This window comes from Vicia villosa, linkage group LG3, assembly GCF_029867415.1.
Source record: "Vicia villosa cultivar HV-30 ecotype Madison, WI linkage group LG3, Vvil1.0, whole genome shotgun sequence".
Classification (NCBI taxonomy): domain Eukaryota; kingdom Viridiplantae; phylum Streptophyta; class Magnoliopsida; order Fabales; family Fabaceae; genus Vicia; species Vicia villosa.
This window is the reverse complement of record NC_081182.1, coordinates 9,733,523-9,754,631: the sequence shown is the minus strand read 5'-3', so window position 1 is coordinate 9,754,631 and position 21,109 is coordinate 9,733,523. Positions and strand designations below refer to the sequence as shown.

Here is a 21,109-nt window from a genome sequence, read left to right as displayed (position 1 = left end):
AAGAACTCAATGAACACCGTCCACTTTCCATGTGCTCATGCGTTCAACAATGTCGTTGCCTCGCCATGGAGAATGTTCGTGCCTATCGTGCTGATGATCAGGTCATGGAGTTCTTGACTGACCTTAATGAACAATTTTCAGTTGTTAGAACTCAGGTCCTGTTGAAGGAACCTCTACCACCAATTAACAAAGTTTACTCATTAGTAGTGCAAGAAGAAAGAAATCACAAATTTATTAGCATTGTTGAAGACGATATTGCACTCATGGTGAATGCAGCTAAAAAATTTGAGCCCAAAGGCAAGCCTCATTACTACAAGAATCCCCCTCGACAATGTACATTTTGCCATAGGAGTGGTCACACTGTGGATTTTTGTTATCAGAAATATGGTCACCCTAATTTCAATAATAACAAATCACAAGTCAATGCCTCTACCACCCACACTTCTGATACTGATCAAGGATTTGGAAATTCTGCAGCAGTTTCCTCTGATAATACCAATACCAACATTTCTCAGGCACAATATGATCAATTGATTGGTTTACTCCAACAAGTCAACTTAATACCTTCAGCCAATTCTAATAACAGTGCTTCATTTTTTACTTTAATGACTAATTCACCACATGTTGCAGATTCTTCAGGTATTATATGTAACACTTTTAATTCATTAGCTCGAGCCAAATATTGGATTCTTGACTCTGGTGCCAATGACCGTGTGTGTTCATCTTTAGAATTTTTCACTTCAATTTATCGTATTGATCCAATCAACATTACTCTCCCTAATGGCAATTCAATTTGTCAAACAAGCTGGATATGTTTACTTCTCACCCACATTCTATTTGCATAATGTCTTCTATTCCAATGAATTTCATCTCAACCTGATATTTATATCCAAACTATGTCAGTCATTGAAATGTCAAGCTAATTTTGCTGTCAATGAATGTTTGATACATGATATGAGCAGCGTGAAGATGACTGGTTTGGGTAGACAGATTGGGGGTTTATATAGACTACAAGTATATGCTTGTCCTCTTGATGATGATACAACATGCACCAGATCACTTCAGCCACACACTACCAGAATCAACACCATTCTCCCTAGCAATGCCTTATGGCATTTTAGATTAGGCCATGTCTCAAATAAGAACCTTAGTCACAAGTCTTTGTATCCATCTATTTCCTTTGATAATAAAGCTATACGTGACATTTGTAACCTAGCTAGACAAAAGAAGCTTCCCTTTCCTCATAGTTCTACCATTTCCAATTCTAAATTTGAAATGCTTCATCTAGATATATTGGGTCCCCTATCTGTACCATCTGTTCAAAATCACAAATATTTTCTAACCATTCTTGATGATTTTATAATATTTGTGTGGATTGTCCTTGTAAAATCAAAAGTTGAAGTTTCTTACTTGCTTCCTTCTATGCTGCTAATGGCATTAATCACAAAAAGTCATGTGTTGAAACCCCCCAACAAAATGGGAGGATGGAAAGAAAACACCAACATCTCCTCAATATTGGCAGAGCCCTTTTATACCAATCCAAACTCCCTAAAATCTATTGGTCTTATGCCTTACTTTATGCTGCCTTCGTAATCCATAGAGTCCCTTCTACCATCCTGAACCATCAATCCCCTTATCAGGTATTTCATGACAAACTTCCTGATATTTAGTCATTCAAAGTGTTTGTCTCACTTTGTTATACTTCCAACCTTAGTGTACATAGAACTAAACTTGACCATAAAGCCAAAAAATCTCTATTTCTAGGATATCCTACTCATATGAAAGGATACACTCTTCTAGACCTAAACACCAAAGAAGTTTTTACCTTAAGAAACCACCAACTCACAACCAAATCCAACCAACTCACCAATTACCATTCTCAATTGTGTATCATCAAGAGTTTCTCATAAGCCATCATACCTGCAGCACTATGCATAAGTCCTATGTTGGGGTTTACAAATATGATTGTTGGAATAAAGATATGCAACTTGAATTATCTGCACTTGAGAAAACAGGTACTTGGATTATTGAGGACTTGCCTCTAAATACCAAGCCAATTGGCTGCAGGTGGGTCTACAAGATTAAACACCATACTGATAGCACCATTGAGAGATTCAAAGCTAGACTAGTTGCTAAGGGTTACAACTAAATTGAAGGTCTAGACTACTTTGAAACCTATTCACCTGTTGCAAAAATGACTACAGTCAGAACAATCATTGCTCTTGCTTCCATCAATAATTAGTATCTTTACCAATTAGATGTTAACAATGCATTTCTATAGGGGAGTAACTAACACCAGTGTAGGATTTTCGTTGGGATGCATGAAATACGGATTGAGATTATCATTTTGACCCCCTTGTTGAGATTTGAAGCAGAAGCATGGCCACAATGGGTGTTTGAAGGACTTTCAACTAACATTAGTGAAGTAGGAAATGAAAATAAAATCGAGAAATGAAGGATGATCAATGGAAGAAGATGAAAAATAAATTGAGATTTGTGAAAGAGATACGATTATGCAGTGGCAATGGTGGTGATAAAGCCACGGGTCGATGATACCATGTGAAAATTAAACTAAAACACCATTAAAAAATATTGAACAACTAACATTACATTGATAGAAAGGAGAATTACACAAATCTACCATATGCTGTTAAGCTATTCACTACTTATAGTAGTTATAATCAGTTAGAAATAGTAACTAACTTCTAACAGCCTCTTAACTACCTAACAGAAAATAGTTTTATTAGTTACAACATAGTTCCATTTGATTTTATCCATAGGGAAGTTAACTTATCGGACAAGTAACTTCACTAATCTCACTATCTCTTATGTTCAAGATGTTCTTCAATCTATATTATAAGTAATTGATCACATTTTATGATTGATATCGTTAAGTGAGTTGAAATTATTTGAGGTTTGAATCAAGATATGCGAGTTTTTTATTTCTTCTCTTCTTATAACATATAATTATATATGGGCTGTTACCCTTGCTGCTAGCATGCTAATAATATATAATTATAGGTGTCTCTCTAAACTCTAAAGTAGATGTTGCCTCTAGAATTCAATTTCAATATGTATCATAATGGTTGAAAATACATCTTTCTATTAAGTGATAGTTTTTTCTTTTGAAACGATTAATTTGAAAGCTGTATTCAACAAGTGATTATTTTTTATATCTAAAATGTATACAAAAAAATAACATTATATTCATAACATTATATTCCTAATCACCGACATGATAGAAAACGCATACTATAGTATATTATACTATATTTTTTCATCCTTGATTAAACAATAATTCACAATTAGTTCGTAAGTAACAAATTACATAGTTTAAATTAAACCATAAAAGCCAAAACAAAACAAAAAAGAAAAATTAAAAAACAAATCAAAGCAAGAACTAATCTGTGAAGCTTACATCTATACGAGTTGGTTTTGTTTCTTTTGGGTTGAGATTAAATATTAAGCACTAAAAAGTAGGGTCCACGTGACGGTGGATTAGTACTGTAATTGTTGATTAATATTTTGATTAATTAAATTTTAGTCAACGAGAAATATCTGACTTTGCTGTGTTAACCAACTGTTGTTCCATCTCCCAACTTAGCTTAGGAGCCACACCACAATGCTCAGGAACATATTCCTGTTCATAATTAAAAAAGTCAAATCAACGGCTCAGATTGTTTCCAATAATTGAGGTGTATATATATACAACCTATTGTCCCAATCATGTGCATATAATTAGAATGTAGAAAGTGTTAAGAGTACGTGGAATTAAAATGGAAAATTTGCAAATTGTAAGAAATAATTGAAAGTGTAGTACCTCAAGTTTGCACATGAGGTCTTGGGCAGTTTGGGCAGATACAATAATGTGACGGGCAGCTGGTGTTACAAAACCTTCATCTACAGCTTTGTCCATGAATGCCAACAATGAGTTGTAGTAACCATCCACGTTCAATAACCCCACCTACAACCAATTGTGTCACATTCAGTTTTTTTTTTACATTTTATTTCCATTTTAATAATAAGTTATTTTTGAGTTCGTATATGAGAAACTGTCTCTAATATTCTTATTCTTGCACAACTATCAACTGAGCTGATTTAACAGGAGGACTCTGATTTATTTATGTTGGTAATGATTTTCTTCATAATGAGATATTTGTAGAGAAGGGGATGAAATCTTACAGGTTTATCATGGATCCCAAGTTGAGCCCAGGTAATAATTTCAAGTAGTTCTTCCAATGTGCCATATCCACCTGTTAGAATTGTAATTTAAAATGGACTTAGTAAAGCCATACAAAAATCATGAATAGGATTTTAATTTAAGTCACCGCCAAATGATTATACAACACAAACCGTTGATAGTTACTCTTATCTTGTGAAAGTGTGGAATATACCTCATGGACAACGGAAATGTCAAATGGACGATTTGGATTGATTTTGAAGAAAATTTTATTTAATATGTGAAAGATAGACTAAAAATAAAAAAAATTATTTGATACAATTTCATATAATAAAATTTGAATCGTTTTTTTTTATATCTAAATATAAATTATATTTAATATTATAAAATACTATAAAGTATTATGTTTGATGTATTGATTATAGTTAAAATAAATAAAATAATTAAAATAAATAAATTAATTTAAATTAATAAATAGTATTAAAAAATAAGTATTCATAAATAATAAATTAAAATAAATATATTATATTGATAAAAAATAAATAAATATTAAAATACATATATGTGAATCAATTCAAATCCGTTTTAAAAAAATAATTTTATCTAAGTGATTTTCGCAAAATAATATTAAGTTCTTTTTGTGATTTTTTATTTATTTTTATTTATATGAGTTTGTTTTGAATATGAACTTTCCTAATAGACACTCATGTTATATTTGATTAACAAGTGTAAGATGAACGACTTTACAAAATCAATATTTTGTTATGGTATTGTATTAAAATATGTCTATATTCGATGGAATTATGAAAAAATTAATATTTTTAAATAAAATTTTAAAAATTTAAAATGGTCCTAGACACAAACTTATATTAATTTTTCAAAATCATATTGATTGGTTGATTGAATTAAAGATCAATCTATTAGTCAAGCAATTTATTAATAGAACTGGATCAAATTGAATTGAAGTTTAGTTCAAATGCGATTATTTTAGATAGCCCAATTAAACTAAATATAGTTAATTAAGTGTGAAAAGCAATTGAGATGAAATACTTGATTATGTATGATAATGATGTGAGAGTTGAGACATGGTGTGAAGAAAGAAAGAAAAAAAAGCAAGAGATTTTGCTATCCTTAGTTCACACGTGTGCATAGTTGGTGAAAGATGCATAACTAACTTGTAACTAACTAACCTGGCATGGCAATAAAAGCATCAGCTTGTTTAGCCATTTCAGCTTTGCGTTGGTGCATCCCTGATACTGCTCTTACTTCTCCAACACTCTCACCAGTTATCTATATTAACAACCAATTACACATGTTAATTAATTGATTAGTTGTATAATCCTAATTAGATAGCAGGATTAGTACAAGTAAAAGTAATTAAATTAAATACCTCTTTTGGCATAAGTGTTTTTGGAATGACTCTGCACAAGGAAGCAAGAAGGAAGATTCATCATTCATGTGCACAAAAAATACTAAAAATAAAAAGAAAGAAAAATCAATAATTATGCAGAAATATCAGATGCTGAGTTCTGCGACATTCCATTTATTCATCTTTAAAGGATGAATATCAGCAACTAAATTATTTGATAAAAAGAAATTACCCTAACACGTGACATCCGCCATCATAAACAACTTGTGAGATACGACCCATCAGCCCAATACTGCCTCCTCCATATACCAAGTCAATCTTCCTTTCCACCTACACACATGTATCAAACTTTTTATATATATTTCTATACTCAATTATTTTTCAAAAATGTCAAATGAATTATCTCAATCATTCAGATTAATTAATTGTCTCTTCATCTTCTGCATCTCAATAGAACAGAGGAAAAACAGAACAACAATAAGATGAATATGAATGAATAATTAATTACCAATTGTTTTCCGAGCTGAATAGCAGCAATTTGGTAGCTAGGATTTCTTCCAGGAGTGCTACCACAGTAAACACATATGCGTTTGAATCTAGACTTGATGAGGATGGTGGGTAGTGGCTGTTCAATTTCCATAAAGAGTAAAATTAAGATTAAGAGAATAAGTGATTTTGTTGAGAGTTTAATGAAGGGACAAAGAGAATAGGATAGAAGGGAGTGAAGTGATATGTGAGAAATGAAATGAAAGGAGAACACTCAAAGGAAGGAGTAGTCAGCAATCACTTAATTTCCAAAAGTGAATAACAATTTGGGCCATGGCTTATCTCTCTTTATACTACTATTTTGCTTTCTATTATTTCTAAATTATTTAATCACAGATATTATCACATTAGAATCAAATTATTATGTGATACTATTTTTTAAACTTATTCTTACAAATATTGTAATAAATATTTATTTTAATTTTACATAATTTAATTAACTATATGTAAATATTTTAAATTAGTTATTACATATTTTAGAGATTAGTTGAAATACAGTAAAACTATTTTACATTGTGATTCAATTAAAATGAATTATTTTGAACCATAAAAAAAATATAAAAGAATTAGTTATTAAAATAATTTAATTTTTTATTTTTTTATTTCATACAAACGAGTTAAAATAATTATTTTTATTAAATAAAAGTGTAAAATTAATATTTTAATTGAATGACAGTATAAAATAATTTTGCACCGACAATATTTCAATTACGAGTATTTATATTGAGAGTATTTATATTGTCATATTAATTTATAAAAACACATATCAATAAGGAAAATTGAACTCATGCAATTAAAATATTTGAGTAAATTTCTTAATGATTAGATTAATTTCTTTGAGGCATTCTTATTTCAGTATCATCACCACTATGATATCTCATATTTCTCTTCTCTCTTTTTCGTGAGACATTCTTCATTCAATTTTGGTTCATACTCCTTTATACTTTTTTTTCCTTTTTCTTTTTGAATTCTCTGATACCATCATTTTCATGCATTTTCATGTGGTTTAAATTTATTCTACGCATCTAACTATATATATTAAGTTCAAAAAAAAAAACTATGTATACGTAATTAACGCGTATAGATAGATCACTTTATCTCATGATAACAAACACGTGTTTTGAAGTACACTAATGACTTTATTTAAGAATGTTTTAATAAATTTAATTCAAAATATCAATATTCATAACATCTAAATCGTTAAAGATATTACCGATCGTTAGTTGGCTTAGTGATGATTGGCGTTAGATTAACTACGATTGGGAGGAAGCTGAAACCACTTGATGCCATCTGATTGGACTAGGGCTTATACAACTTGAATCAGATTTGATATTATTAGATTAGATTATATTTGATATTATATTAATAATATCAATTCCAATAATATCTCAACAAATCTTCACTCGAGCAATGCCTAACTTCAATTTCGCCTCGATTTACCTTCTCCCTCAAGAAGTGAAATCTAGAGGTTTTTTTGCCAGATTTATGGCTAACTTGTTGTCGATTTGCAACACAAGAGGTTTCTTTACTTCGACCTCCATTTCTTTAAGCACTGATCTGATCCAAATTGTTTGACATGCAACGTAAGATCGTGCTATATATCCATCTTCACACGATGATAATGCCACCACAGGTTGTTTCCTCGAACACCATGAAAATTGGGCACCAAATACTTGATAGAAATATTCAGTTGTGCTTCTTTGATCTTCCTTATCTCCACACCAATCAGCATCTGAAAAATAAGCAATTGTTACTTCTTCGCCTTCAGATTCTCGTCGAAAATAGAATTTCATACTCTATCGATCCTTTTAGTTATCTTAGAATTCTTCTTGCAGCCTTCATGTGTGACACTCTTGGTTCACTCATGTATCTGCTTACTAATACGACTGTGAAATCTATATCAGGTAGACTGTTGCACACATATCTCAGAGATCCAATAATTTGCTTGAACAAAGTTACATTGACTTTGTCTTCCTCTCCATTCTTCTCCAACTTCAAGTTTGTTTTGACAGGTGAGGATGCAGGATTTGAATCATCCATTCTGAATATCTTGAGCATCTCTTTGACATACTTCCTTTGATGCAGCACCATACCTTACTTTGACAATTAAAATTCCATGCCGAGAAAATAAGACAATTTTCCATATCCTACATTTCAAATTCCTTTATCATTAGTTCTTTGAACTTCGGCAAGTTCTCCAAGCTATTTCCAGTTACCAACAAGTCATCGACATATAAGCAAATTATTGTTATATTTTGTGCCACAACATGAACATAGACACCATACTCAGATTTGCATTTGATAAATCCTAATTCGACTAAGTATGATTCGATCTTCTTGTTCCATGCCCTAGGTGCGTGCTTGAGATCATAGAGTGCTTTGTGCTACTTATATACTTTACTCGTTTCCTTCTGAATCACAAAACCAAGAGGTTGTGTGACATAGATCTCTTTGTCTAAAGGACCATTCCAAAATGCTGACTTCACATCTAAGTGAAATGTCGACCAACCTTGGTTGCATGCCAATGCTACCACTAGTCGAACAATCTCCAATCTTGCTACTGGAGAAAATACTTCAGAGTAGTTGAGCCATGCTCTTTGAAGAAATCCTTGAGCTACCAATCTTCCTTTATGTCTTGCTATCGACCCATCAACATTGTGTTTCAGTTTGAATTCCCACTTTACGTCGATAGCTTTTTTATGTGTTGGCAATTCGACTAACTTCTATGTGTTGTTTCTCTCGATTGTCTGTAACTCTTCGACCATAGCTAACTTCCATTGTTAAATCTTTAAAGCATTGTTATAGTTGATTTGTTCAACACTTGCAAGTAAAGAAAAATGAACTAATTCTCCATCTGGTGTGACTTCATCATCACTAGCCACTTCATAGTCTTGAAGTCTTGTTGGAAGAATTCGAGTTCTTTGAGGTCCTTGGCTTGTGCAGCCATACCTTCTTCGACTTCGACTGTGTCAAGAATTTTGGCAAATGCTTCGACTTCAATTGGAGTTTCGACAATTGCATCAACTTCGACTTCAGCCGTTGCTTCTTCAAAGTAAGAGCTCATCAATGGCTTGTTAAATTACTTGAATTCCAATCCCAGGCAGAATTTTCATCAGCCACAATATTTGGACTCAACACAATCTTCGTATTAACTAGATTGAATAGTCTGTATGCACCAGTATGATGATATCCTACCAGAATCATAGGTTCACTCTTGTCATCAAACTTCCTTCTTCTTGCATCAGGAACATGCTTGTAACACATAGAGCCAAACACCTTCAGATAACTCACTGATGGTCATTTGCCACTTCACACTTCTTCAGGAACCTTATTCTTCAACTTCTTAGTAGGACGCCTGTTCAGGATATAAACTGTAGTAGAAACAGCTTCATCCCATATGGACTTTGGTAAATTCTTCTGCTTCAGCATGCATCTCGCCATATCCAATATGGTTCTGTTACTTCTTTCGGAAATTCCAATATGTTGAAGAGTATAAGGAGCAGTTACCTCATGATCAACACCATGTTCGACACAGAGTTCTTCGAACATCTTGGATGTGTATTCTCCACCTCCATTTGTTTGCAAAACTTTGATCTTCTTCTCACTCTGGTTTTCGACAAGTATCTTGAATCTCTTAAAGATATCAAATACTTTGTCCTTTCTCTTGATCACATAGAGCCACAACTTTCAACTAAAATCATCGAAAAATGAAAAAAAAAAACCTGTTTCCACCAAGGGTATGTTCTTCGAATGAAGCACATACATCTGAGTGTACCATTTCGAGTATGCATGATGATCTCATTGGCATAGTCGAAGCAAAAGAATTTCTGGATTGCTTTCCGACTAAACAACCTTCACACAATTTGTCAGGCATCTCAAGACTTGGAATACCAATAACCATATCTTGAGTAATTATTTGATTAAGGGATCGAAAGTTTAAATGTCCAAACCTCAAATGCCACAACCAACTATCCTTGTGGTCGACAACAATTTTTAGACATTGTACTTCATTCGAATTGATCATGGTTTTAAACGTCCTATTCTTCGATAGAGGAGATTTCAAGACCAAGTTGTTCTGGATGTCAAACAATTTTAAAACTCCATCTTTCATGACAACTGAGAAACATTTTTAAACCAGTTGTCCAACACTTACTAGGTTGCACTTCATACCAGGTACATAGACCGCATCTTTTATCATAGATTTACCTCCATTACTCATGTGAAAAACTATATTATCAGTACCTTTTACTGGCAACGAACTATTATCAACAAGTTTTACCTTGCTCTTCTTTGATTCGTTGAAATTTGCCAACCACACCTTTTGACCAGTCATGTGATTTGAACAGCCTGAATCGAGGAACCAAATCTTGGATTCGACATGGTTATCTGTAACTGCAGCCATAACCACCATACCTTCAAAATCATCTGAATCTTGGCGTACAAGGTTCGCTCATTCGTCTTTTCCTTTTGTCGATCCATTGTCTTTCCTGTACCAACAATGTTAATACAAGTTACCCCACTTCTCACAGTGATAGCACTGCACACCTTTCTTATCTTCTTTGTCCTTTCGATAATTTCATCCTCCTCTTTTGGAGGATTCAGAAGTTATATCTTTGGCCTGTTTCTTGTGAGGGTTTGACCAAGGCTTCTTGCCCAGAATCTTATCGACTTTGCCTTTAAGTTTGTTGAAACCACCATTATTTTTCCATGAATGAGCCTGCAAAGCTTGTATAGAATATTGAACTCCTTTCCTTTCGACAATTCTAATCTCATGCGCTTCCAATGAACCAACCAAATCTTCGAGATTTAGGGTTTCAAGTTGATTGGATTCTTGAATAACTACGATAACGTGATCAAAGTGAGAGGTTAACATACGCATTACCTTCTCTACTATCATCTTATCAGTTAGGGTTTCACCATAACTCTTCATGAGATGGACGAGTTTCTGCACCTTCGACACATCTCTGTAACCTTTTTGTCTTCTCCCATTGACAACAATTCATATTGTCGATGCAAGGTTTGCAACTTGACAACCTTGACTTTCTCACATCCTTCATAATATTTGAAAAGAATATCCATGCCTCATTTGCTGATTCAGCTTGAGAGATTCTGTCAAAATTTGCAGTATCAACCGCTATTTGAATACAATACGCAGCCTTGCAATCCTTCTTCTTGGCTTTGTAGTGGGTTGTTTTCTGTGTGTCAGATGCATTTGCAGCCAGCGCAGAAACGTCATTGGTAACCACTTCTAGAGTTTCATGAAAGTCAAACAGAGATTGCATATGTTTTATCCATCAAATCCAATTCTTCCTGTCAAGCATTGGAAGCGAATTTGTAATGTCGTTAGTACCGTTCATCTTTGCAGCGATTGATTCACTTTCCCTGGAAACACGATCTCCGACGTGAAGTTCTCAAGAACAATAACCGGAAACTCTGGATACCAATTTGTTAGTGCGTGAGACACTTTTAGTTAGGAGATAATAGAGAGAATAAAGGAAATAACGATTCTATTATTGAATTGAATTGTACAAATAACGCTAGAGACTATGACTATTTATATACAATCTTGATTGGGCTTGGACTTATATAACTTGTATTATATTTATATTTGATATTATTGGATTATATTATATTTGATATTATTGGATTATTTTAAACTTAAATTTTTTTAAAAAAAATATAAATGCTTCATTTTCTTACTTGAACCGCGCGTAAAAATATTTTATTTTTTGAAATCTAAAGAATTACTATAACATTACCACAACATTAATTTTATTTTCCCTTTTCCTTCTCATCATGCAAATAAATAGAGGGTGTTTACTGAAATTAAAAAAATAAATATTTTCCTCTTCTCTATATTTTGCTATCCAACTATGTATTTTTTCCTTTATAATTTATACTCATTTATTTATTATTCAAATGGCGTTAACAGATTGTAAATAAATGATGTAAATAGACAAAATCAAACATTTTCATCAATAATTTGAGAGGAAAAAATAATCCATCAAACTTAGAAGGACCTACAGAATACGAGGATAATTGTGACAAACACAGCTGTAATGATTGTTGCACGAACTACTGGATCTGGCTCTGCAACCATGACCATCAATCACCATATAACAATTTAATAATGCAAAAATAAGACATCTCATACAAATTCAAATAAATGTTATTATTTGAATTTTTTATAAAAAAATTATTTTATAAATTTAATGAATAATTAATTTATCTAATTTATATATTGTTTAAATATATTAGATATTGAATATTAATTTTTAATACACATTAAACAATTGTATACTCAATACATTATACTCCCTCCCTTTTTTATTATAAGTTGTTTTGGACTTTTCACACATATTAAAAAAAAATAATAACTCTTGTGTGAAAATAAAAAATTACGAAGGTTTTTACAAAATTGTCTATCATTAATAATATGTAGAAGATAAATTTACATAATTGAAAGGAGAGAAAATAATAAATATTTAAGAATATAATAGAAAAAATAACATTAATTATTCATTGGAATTATAAAGCGAATTATATTAAAATATAATTTTTTTCCAAAGTGACTTATAATAAAAAACGGAAGGACTAATTGCTTAACCCTTCAAAGACCTCGTAAATTGTGATAAAATTTTATTTATATTCTATTAGTATTTTATTAATTCGGTTAATTATTTTTTTTATTTCACCAATTTATATTAATTAATAATTTATTTAAAAATTAAATAGTTTTTTTAATAAATGAATATATAATAAATAATAGATAGAAATAATTAAAATATTATATAACTAAAAAAAGGAAACAAAAGATAATTTGAATCTATTGACATCTCTTATTAAAATTTGAAAATGGTGCCAAGAGTCATATTAGATTTTTCATTATAATTATTAAAAAATAATTTTGATTATAATTTTTTTTATTTAATGTGACCAATTAGAGAATTATCAGAGAAAATGTGTTAGTTTATGATCAGAGGGGGGTTTTAAAACTGTACATTATATCATAATTAAAATTTTCCTTAACTTACATTCAACCTAAACTTACATCTATTATGCCTTAATTTTATGATTAAGAACGATTTTCTCTTCCTCACATTTGAATCTAGATTCTCTCCGATGTACACGCTCCTGTTGCCTATCCTGGTTAATCTCAGGCATTAATTTATATTTTTTCTCTCTCTTCAAAATAACTTCTTATTTATTTAATTTGTATAATTTTTTAGCCATTAGAGGAGACTGACTGGGGAGGAATAGTCATAGACAGAGGCAATAAGTGATATATTTTGTCCATATTTAAGGTTTCAGTTTTAGCCTTCTCAAATCTTTTTTGTTAGTTTATCGCCTTTTTTCCAAATACATCTTGTCCCTTCTTCTTTAATCTCTACTATCTTATATTCTTTCTTTTTCACCTTCTCATTTTTATGCTACTGTTTTCTCTTTCAGTTTCATTTCTATCCACCTCTTCTTCAATCGCTAATCTTTTTTTTTTTTTCATATTCATCAATCTCTCATCTCCTCTATTTTTTTGTTTCATTATAATATTTTTTATATTGTTTTATGTTTTATGTTTATTATTCCACTTTTGTCTAATATGATTTTTATATATTAAATGGGAAGTTGTGGTCCAAATATGATGAATTTTATTCTTATAGTGTATCTTTTATCTCGTCTATTTTTTTGTTTCATTATAATGTTTTTTTATATTATTTTATGTTTTATGTTTATTATTCCATTTTTGTCTAATATAATTTTTATATATTAAATGAGAAGTTGTGGTCCAAATATGATGAATTTTATTCTTATAGTGTATGAAAGAATAAATACAAAGTTATATTATCATCTATGTGTATATATGACTTAATAAAAAATTTTAAAAAAAAAATCAAATCAAATAAACCAAACCAAACTGCATTGATTTAATTAGTTTAACTTATTTTAATTTTATTTTTAAAAGTTAACCGAATTAAACTAAACCAAAAAATTTTTATTTTCAAAGTTCAGATGATTTTTTTCTCAAAACTGCTTAAAATGCCCCGCAAACACATCTAAACATCTAGTTTAATATATTATAGGGAAACTAGTCTATATTGGTAAAAGAAATTAAATGCTGCTAACTCAAAACAATATTTCATTTTTTAATATAATTTTTATTTGTGTTGGATGTGAACTTTTTCCTTGTCCGAAGGAAGAACTTCTGTAGTAATCTTATTAAAAGTAATAATTATTGCAAATAATTTTGTCAATCATAGATACAAAAGGGTAGCAGTTTGAAGTTGTAAAGACAAGTAAACAATGAAGCGTATTGTCTTATAACTTCCCTAAACATAGCCACTCCAACAAACTTATTAGTATAAATTCAGGCATTGTTTGTTTTAATAAAAAAAATAGAAAAAGGGAAATATATGTTGAAGGTTTTTCATTTTATTTCGTGTCTTATTTGATAGGAATTTCTTTTATAGGAAAACTAAAAGAAAAGTAAGCAAATGATACTTCTACGAAAGAAAATTCTTTCCACAAATATACAACACGTAAAGCATTTTTTATGTAATATAGACAATAACTAGTTCTCATCTAACTGGTTCTTATCTAATATTTGTATTTTTTTTCTTATTCGTCCTATACAATTCAGAGACAAATTGATGATTAATTCACTTTATATGTATTAATTTATAATTTTTTAAACGTTAATTCAAATAGTTTATACTCCTTTTAATAAAAAAAATAGTGAATGATTCATAAACTTAATTTATATCATGTGAGTTTTATAACTTATGATCTATGAGTTGACTGTTAACTTATATAAGGATTAAACTAATTTATTAACTTTATTGTGTTTGATAAACTTAATAGTTAAATTAGCTTGTAAATATTGAATCATTGAAAATTATATTTAATTCATTTTAAATAAAATTTTAAAATACAATTAAGAGTAAAAGTAATAAATAATAAATTAGTAAATAGTTAATTCACAATCTTTTTTAAAATTAATAATTTATAAATAATTTTGTTTACAAATAAATATTATTAGAAAATACAAAGAAATTTTGTTGTGATTGAACTGTAAATCAACCACTTACATTCATTTTGACATAAAAGGATTCCAATAGTATCCCATTATGTAAATGTAATATATTTATGGTCAGAACGAAATTACGTAATAATTTTTAGGGTTAATACCATTTTATCCCCCTGCCATATAGGTCATTTTTTATTTTGTCCCCTGTAAAATTTTTTTTTGAAAAACAACATTGCCATTTTAAAATACTAACATTTTAGTCCCTAAAGTCAAAATCCGCAGGAAAATCCGAAAGAAAATACGCAGGAAACCTGCAGATTTTCCTGTGGATTTTGACTTTAGGGGCTAAAAAGTTAGTATTTTGAAATGGCAAGGTTGTTTTTCAAAAAAAAAAATTACAGGGGCGTAAACCAGAAATGACCTATATGGCAGGGGGTAAAATGGTAATAACCCTAATTTTTAAGTATGGAGTATTTTTTAAGAAGAACATGTATAAAACGTATCGAAATTAACAATTAAATTTATTATGCAATTATCGGGGATGACAATTGGGAAGAAGAGAAAAAGTGAGACTGAGAAAGAGATTTTCTTTGCCCACCTCCCAACCTTTTAGGCCACCTCTGGTGAAAAACCATATAACCCCTGACTTCGGAAATGGATTTCCGAAATGCAAGAAAAAGGTGTTTTCGGAGATGCATCTCCGAAAGCGCCTTTTTTTTTTCTTTCAAAATTTGTCTTATTTCGCAAATGCATTTCCGAAAACAGCATTTCAGAAGTACATTTCCGAAATACTGCGCGTTTTGCAGAATAAACAAAACAGCCCCCCTCCCCCATTCATTTTACCCTAATTCAACTTCAAACACAACCCCAGAGAAATTTTGTGCAAACCACTTCCAAGGACTACATCAAAGGCTCCAATAACCTTGCTATACTACATTCAAAAGCCCTCCAATCTCTTCAATCGGTAAGCTTTTCGAGTTTTAGATCTATGATTAAAATTTCTATTAAGGTGTTTAGAAATAGCAAAAATTGTATTAGGTTAGGTTGGTACTGCTATTTAGGTTGTTTAGAATGATTAAACATAGTTTTGAAGTTTGTTTTTGGGGTCTTCCATGAAAGTTGCAGAAAACTTCTTCGCAGGCGTGTTTCGGAAGTTCATTTCCGAAAACACCTCCATTCCCAGTTTCGGAAATGAACTTCCGAAGTGTATCAAAAATGAATTTTTTTTTAGTTTTTTCTGTTCTCTCGAATATTTATTGATTTCAATTGTTTTCAGGAACATGTCAGGCAACCAAGCACGCATCAGACAGGGTAGAGAGACCCAGACTGCGTCGGCTAGACGCGAGCGGGCGACGCAGCTGGCGTCGACGCAGGGACGGGGGCAGGGCCGGGGACGTGTGCGAGTTCCCGTGCAGATGGATGAGGGTATCTCTACATCTGGATCGAGGAGTCGTCTGGCTCGGGTATCTTCTTCCGCCAGTGAGAGGAGGAGGAGGAGGAGGCAGTGACATACCACGAGGCGGAGGAGGTACCGGATGTTGACCCTCCACACGGGGAGGAGGAGGAGCAGGAGGAGGGCTACCCGGGAGGGCCCAGTGACACTACCGTGCTGATTACCTACCACGAGCACGTCGCTCGGTGCATCTGGGAGGGAGAGATATTTTTTATAATTTTCCCGACTATATTATTTAACCGTTTATAATTTAACCGTTTATTCAATATTTTCTTAACGGTCTAATTAACATACTTTTTTATTTGTTTTTTTTAACAGGAGAGAGAGCCTTTGAAAATGGTGAACCACTCCCGGAAGGTTTTCAGTCTGTTTAAACCGAATGATGAGTGGTTTAACGACGCGGTGAGAGCTTCAGGGCTTAGTGGGCTCTGCATGACGGGGTATACCACCATCAGCCACAGAATGCAGTGGGCCTTTGTGGAGAGGTGGCACAGAGAGACGTCTTTTTTCCACTTACCGGTTGGGGAGATGACGATCACCTTGTACGATGTGTAGTGTCTTCTCCACTTGCCGATCAGGGGGCGCTATTGGACCACTCCCGGATCCAGAGGATCGAAGCCAGTGAGTGGATGGCGCTCTATTTGGGTATGGACCCCGAAGTTGCTGACTTTGAGTGCATGACGACAAATGGGCCTCATATCCGGTTCACCACACTGAGCACTTATTTCGAGCACCACCTGGTGGCGGCGGCCAAATCCGAGGAGGCGGGTGACGCCCCATTTACACAGTATCAACGTGGCTGCGCTCTCCGGTGCTGGTACATGTTTGTGGTAGGCGCTGCAATCTTTGTGGACAAGAGTGCAAGGTACGTTGACGTGACCTACCTCCGCTACTTCATGGACTTGACTACCGTTCACCAGTGGAACTGGGGGTCAGCTACTCTGGCATACCTATACCAGAAGCTGAATGAGGCCTCCAGCTGGAGGACCAGGCAGTTGACCGGATCCTGCACACTACTTACGGTACGTTTCATTTTAATTGTTTCACATTTATTTATGCTTCGTATTTATTTTTAATACATTATCGTGTTTGTGTTTCAGAGCTGGATCATCTCTTACTTCTCCCGCATCCACGGCTTCCGCGTTGATCCTGAGTACGAAGACGCCATGCCCAGGGCCGCCAGATATGTTCTCCAGAGGGGGAACAATGCAGTGGGACCATACCGTGGGTACCTCGACCGCACGATGCACGATGACGTTACTTGGAGGCCATTTAGCGACTACACTCATGTTGTCCCCTTTGACGACATATCGTTATATTCTGGCTGGTTGGCATGCGGGACCAACACCATGGTGCGGTATCTCCCTGAGCGGTGCATGCGGCAGTTTGGATATGTGCAGATGATACCCAGGTCACCTTTTGAGGCTGCTCCCGACCCAGTGACCCGAGTGCAGCTCACTGACATATTTGAGGATTGGGAGCGTCATGTGGTCCCGGAGGAGTATCGTCGCACTGGGTCACCCAGGGCTGGCACAGTGTGGAGGGGTATGTCACATGGTTCTATCGGGTGTCACATCCTCTTATGAGACCCGACGCTCCCGGCGCTCCTAGGCCAGCACACGAGGAGATCCTGGAGAACCAGCAGGCCGAGGATGACCACGCCATTGATCTCCTGCCGATTTGCCAGCGGATAGAGATGCTTGGGCGGGACGCGTTGGATCGAGGTTTCGTTCATCAGGGCGGTCCAGAGGCAGTCGTCGTGATGGAGATGATCGTCACTGATGCGGGCTGTGTGGCGGCATACAGGCGGCAGAGGAGGTCCCAAGGAGAGAGGGTTAGGCATACCCAGTAGGGGTCCGGGTTTATGTTTTTTGTTTTCAGATTATATATTTCGCACACTATTACTATTTGATTCGGCTTGTATATATTATTTGGATTTTATTTATCATATTAGTATTTTCTGTTTATATATCGTTTATTTTATTTGGCGTTTTCCTTTAATTAAAAATACGAGACTGTTAAGAAAAACATAAAAAAAAAACACAATTTCTGCATAATTCGGAAGTGCATTTCCGAAACCTCCCCAAAATGTGAAAAAAGGTGTTTTTGGAAGTGCGTCTCCGAAAACACCCCCATGAGATGTTTTCGGAGATGCACTTTCAAAGTATGAGAAAATTTTAAAAAAAAATACTTCGGAAATGCATTTCCGAAGCAGGGGTAAAGTGGGATTTTTGCTGGGGGTGACCCCCACAGAGAGGTGGGTAAAGAAAAAACCCTGAGAAATATGTGAGAGTGAATGATGATTATTACATTGAACTACTTTCAGCTAACAGAAGTTTTTTAAAGACCCCTTCTCTTCTTGGTTCTTGGTCACCTGCGGCGAAAATATTAAAATGTCTTTATATTTCGGAAATGCATCTCCGAAATCACTTTTTTTCTGAAAAAAGTTGATTTCGGAAGTGTACTTCCAAAAACACCAAAAAAGTATTTTAGAAGATGCATTTCTAAAATCATTTTTTTAGAGGGGTGTCTTCGGAGATACATATCCGAAATATTCCAATTTTTGGTCTTGAATGTTTCGGATATGCATATCCGAAAAAATCTAATAATTATTAAAAAATTAAAATCAAAGTGAATCAATACAATTAATAGTATAATTAATTGTATTAATTAAAATATATTATTATATATACTTCATATCATTATAATAAAGATATAATAATAATAATAGCCTTATAAATATTTAAATTAACACTATATTTTACTAATTTATATAAATTAAAAATATTCTATTATATTACATAAGTAAATTTTGAATTATATAAAATTAAATATATAATTTATTCACTAAATAAAATTAAGACAAAATATTTTTGTAATTTTTTTAAACTAAATAAAAAACGAATTTTTATCATAATTAATTATTAAAATGGTTTTTATATTTGTGATTTTTATTTATCATGTTGAAAAACTATGTAATTTGAAATTTATATTAAAATATGAATACAATAGTAAATAATTTTATTCTTACTTGATCTCTTTATTTTAAATTTTTGTTAAATAATTATTAATGTATTTACTTTTTATATAATCATAATTGTTGTGTATTAGTTATAGTTTTTGTAATTATTAATATGAAATTTATTAAAAAAATGATTAAATGTTTTATGAGTTTTTTTTTATAAAATTTATAATTTGATTTAGAAAAGAAATATCAACTGTATAATTATCATTATTACTAATCATAACTTATAAATTATATCGATTTTATGATATATGAATTAATCAATATCTCAAATTTTTTAATTTTTTGGGATTTTGATTAATACGGATATGCATATCCGAAAACTCTGACATTTTTTGGGGTTTTTTTTTCCGGATATGCATATCCGAAAAAATACCTGACAGTTAAAATCCAACGTTTATTTTGAATTTTCAGTGATTTCGGAGATGCATCTCCGAAAACACCACAAAATGGGTGCTTTCGGAGATGCAACTCTGAAATCTGGAAAAATTTGGAAAAAAAAATAGTTCGAAAATGCATCTCCGAAGCAGGGGTATTTTTGGTTTTTCAATAGGGGTTCCCCCATAGGGGGGTCTACAAAGAAAAACTCGTCAACTAAACGGCTATGGATCTAAAACGGTAAGGTGGTCCAAATAAATAGGTGGCCTCTTATCAAAAAGCCTATTACATAAGTTTCAGCACTGTCGATGAAGTTGATGAAACCCTTCCAAGAAGCCGTGTAGACCAGGACAACATCCAAAAAATTTAGTTCGACGTCGACGTGATCAAATACAAAGGCGGCAAAAGACAAATTCAAATATACAAATCAAGGAGCAGAACGTGGGAAAGTGGGGATAAGTTTCACATGAATTCCCAGCATCGGAAACCTTCGACGATTGCCTGTATATTTTATCTATTTAAGCAAATTCATATATTCAGTTTAGAGGTCGCAAATTTGTTGCATTGAAACATTACACTCAAAGTACCCGCATCTAAGAGAGAAACGAGTTTCACTTATTTCAATGTATGTTTGCTTCCAACATTTTAATTCAAAACAATTTCCATTTTTATTCTTTAAGTCTTTTGTCTTAGTTTATTTTACTTCTTCTTTACATTGCATTCTTTTACAACATATTTCCTTGATCACTGATTCATACGAGAAACTCAACATTAAGTCTAGGATTATTGTAGGCGATCCTGCAAATAAACTTTAATAAGAGGCTAGCGATTGTTTTGCGCAGAAACAAATTGGCACACCCGGTGGGACATGATCGTGTTGAATCCATCTCACTTCATGCATGAGATTAACAAGTGGGAGAAAAATGGGTGATCTGAGGAATCTGAATCCAAATGGGAAACAACTCCCAGGAGGAAATACCAATGCTTCACAAGCATCAGAAGTTGTTTCGTTCTCAGTGGCGGCATCGTTGCCAGCCTACAGGGCACCAATAGCGACGAATCAACCGCTGACTCCAAGGTCGATGCTGGCCAGCACCACTAGTCCATATATGCCTAGTTTCACTTTGCATTTAGTC

At 32.9% G+C, this 21,109-nt stretch overlaps 1 protein-coding gene across 1 annotated transcript; it reads right to left on the bottom strand.

The window, feature by feature from the left end:
• Positions 1–3,376: 3,376 nt before the first annotated feature.
• On the bottom strand, positions 3,377–6,339 carry LOC131654876 (cytokinin riboside 5'-monophosphate phosphoribohydrolase LOG1-like). Its single transcript, XM_058924797.1, has 7 exons — positions 6,058–6,339; positions 5,782–5,879; positions 5,571–5,601; positions 5,371–5,470; positions 4,183–4,253; positions 3,821–3,964; positions 3,377–3,640 (listed from the first exon to the last, which is right to left on the bottom strand). Exons 1-7 carry the CDS (start codon positions 6,187–6,189, stop codon positions 3,545–3,547), a joined length of 672 nt encoding a protein of 223 aa, XP_058780780.1. The 5' UTR covers positions 6,190–6,339; the 3' UTR covers positions 3,377–3,544.
• Positions 6,340–21,109: the final 14,770 nt, after the last annotated feature.

Coding starts and splice junctions, on each gene's coding strand:
- LOC131654876 (XM_058924797.1), bottom strand. CDS start 6,189: ATGGAAATTGAACAGCCACTACCCACCATCCTCATCAAGTCTAGATTC. Junction 5,471..5,570: donor AAACACTTATGCCAAAAGAG/GTATTTAATTTA, acceptor TTGTTAATATAG/ATAACTGGTGAGAGTGTTGG. Junction 3,641..3,820: donor ACCTCATGTGCAAACTTGAG/GTACTACACTTT, acceptor AATTATGAACAG/GAATATGTTCCTGAGCATTG.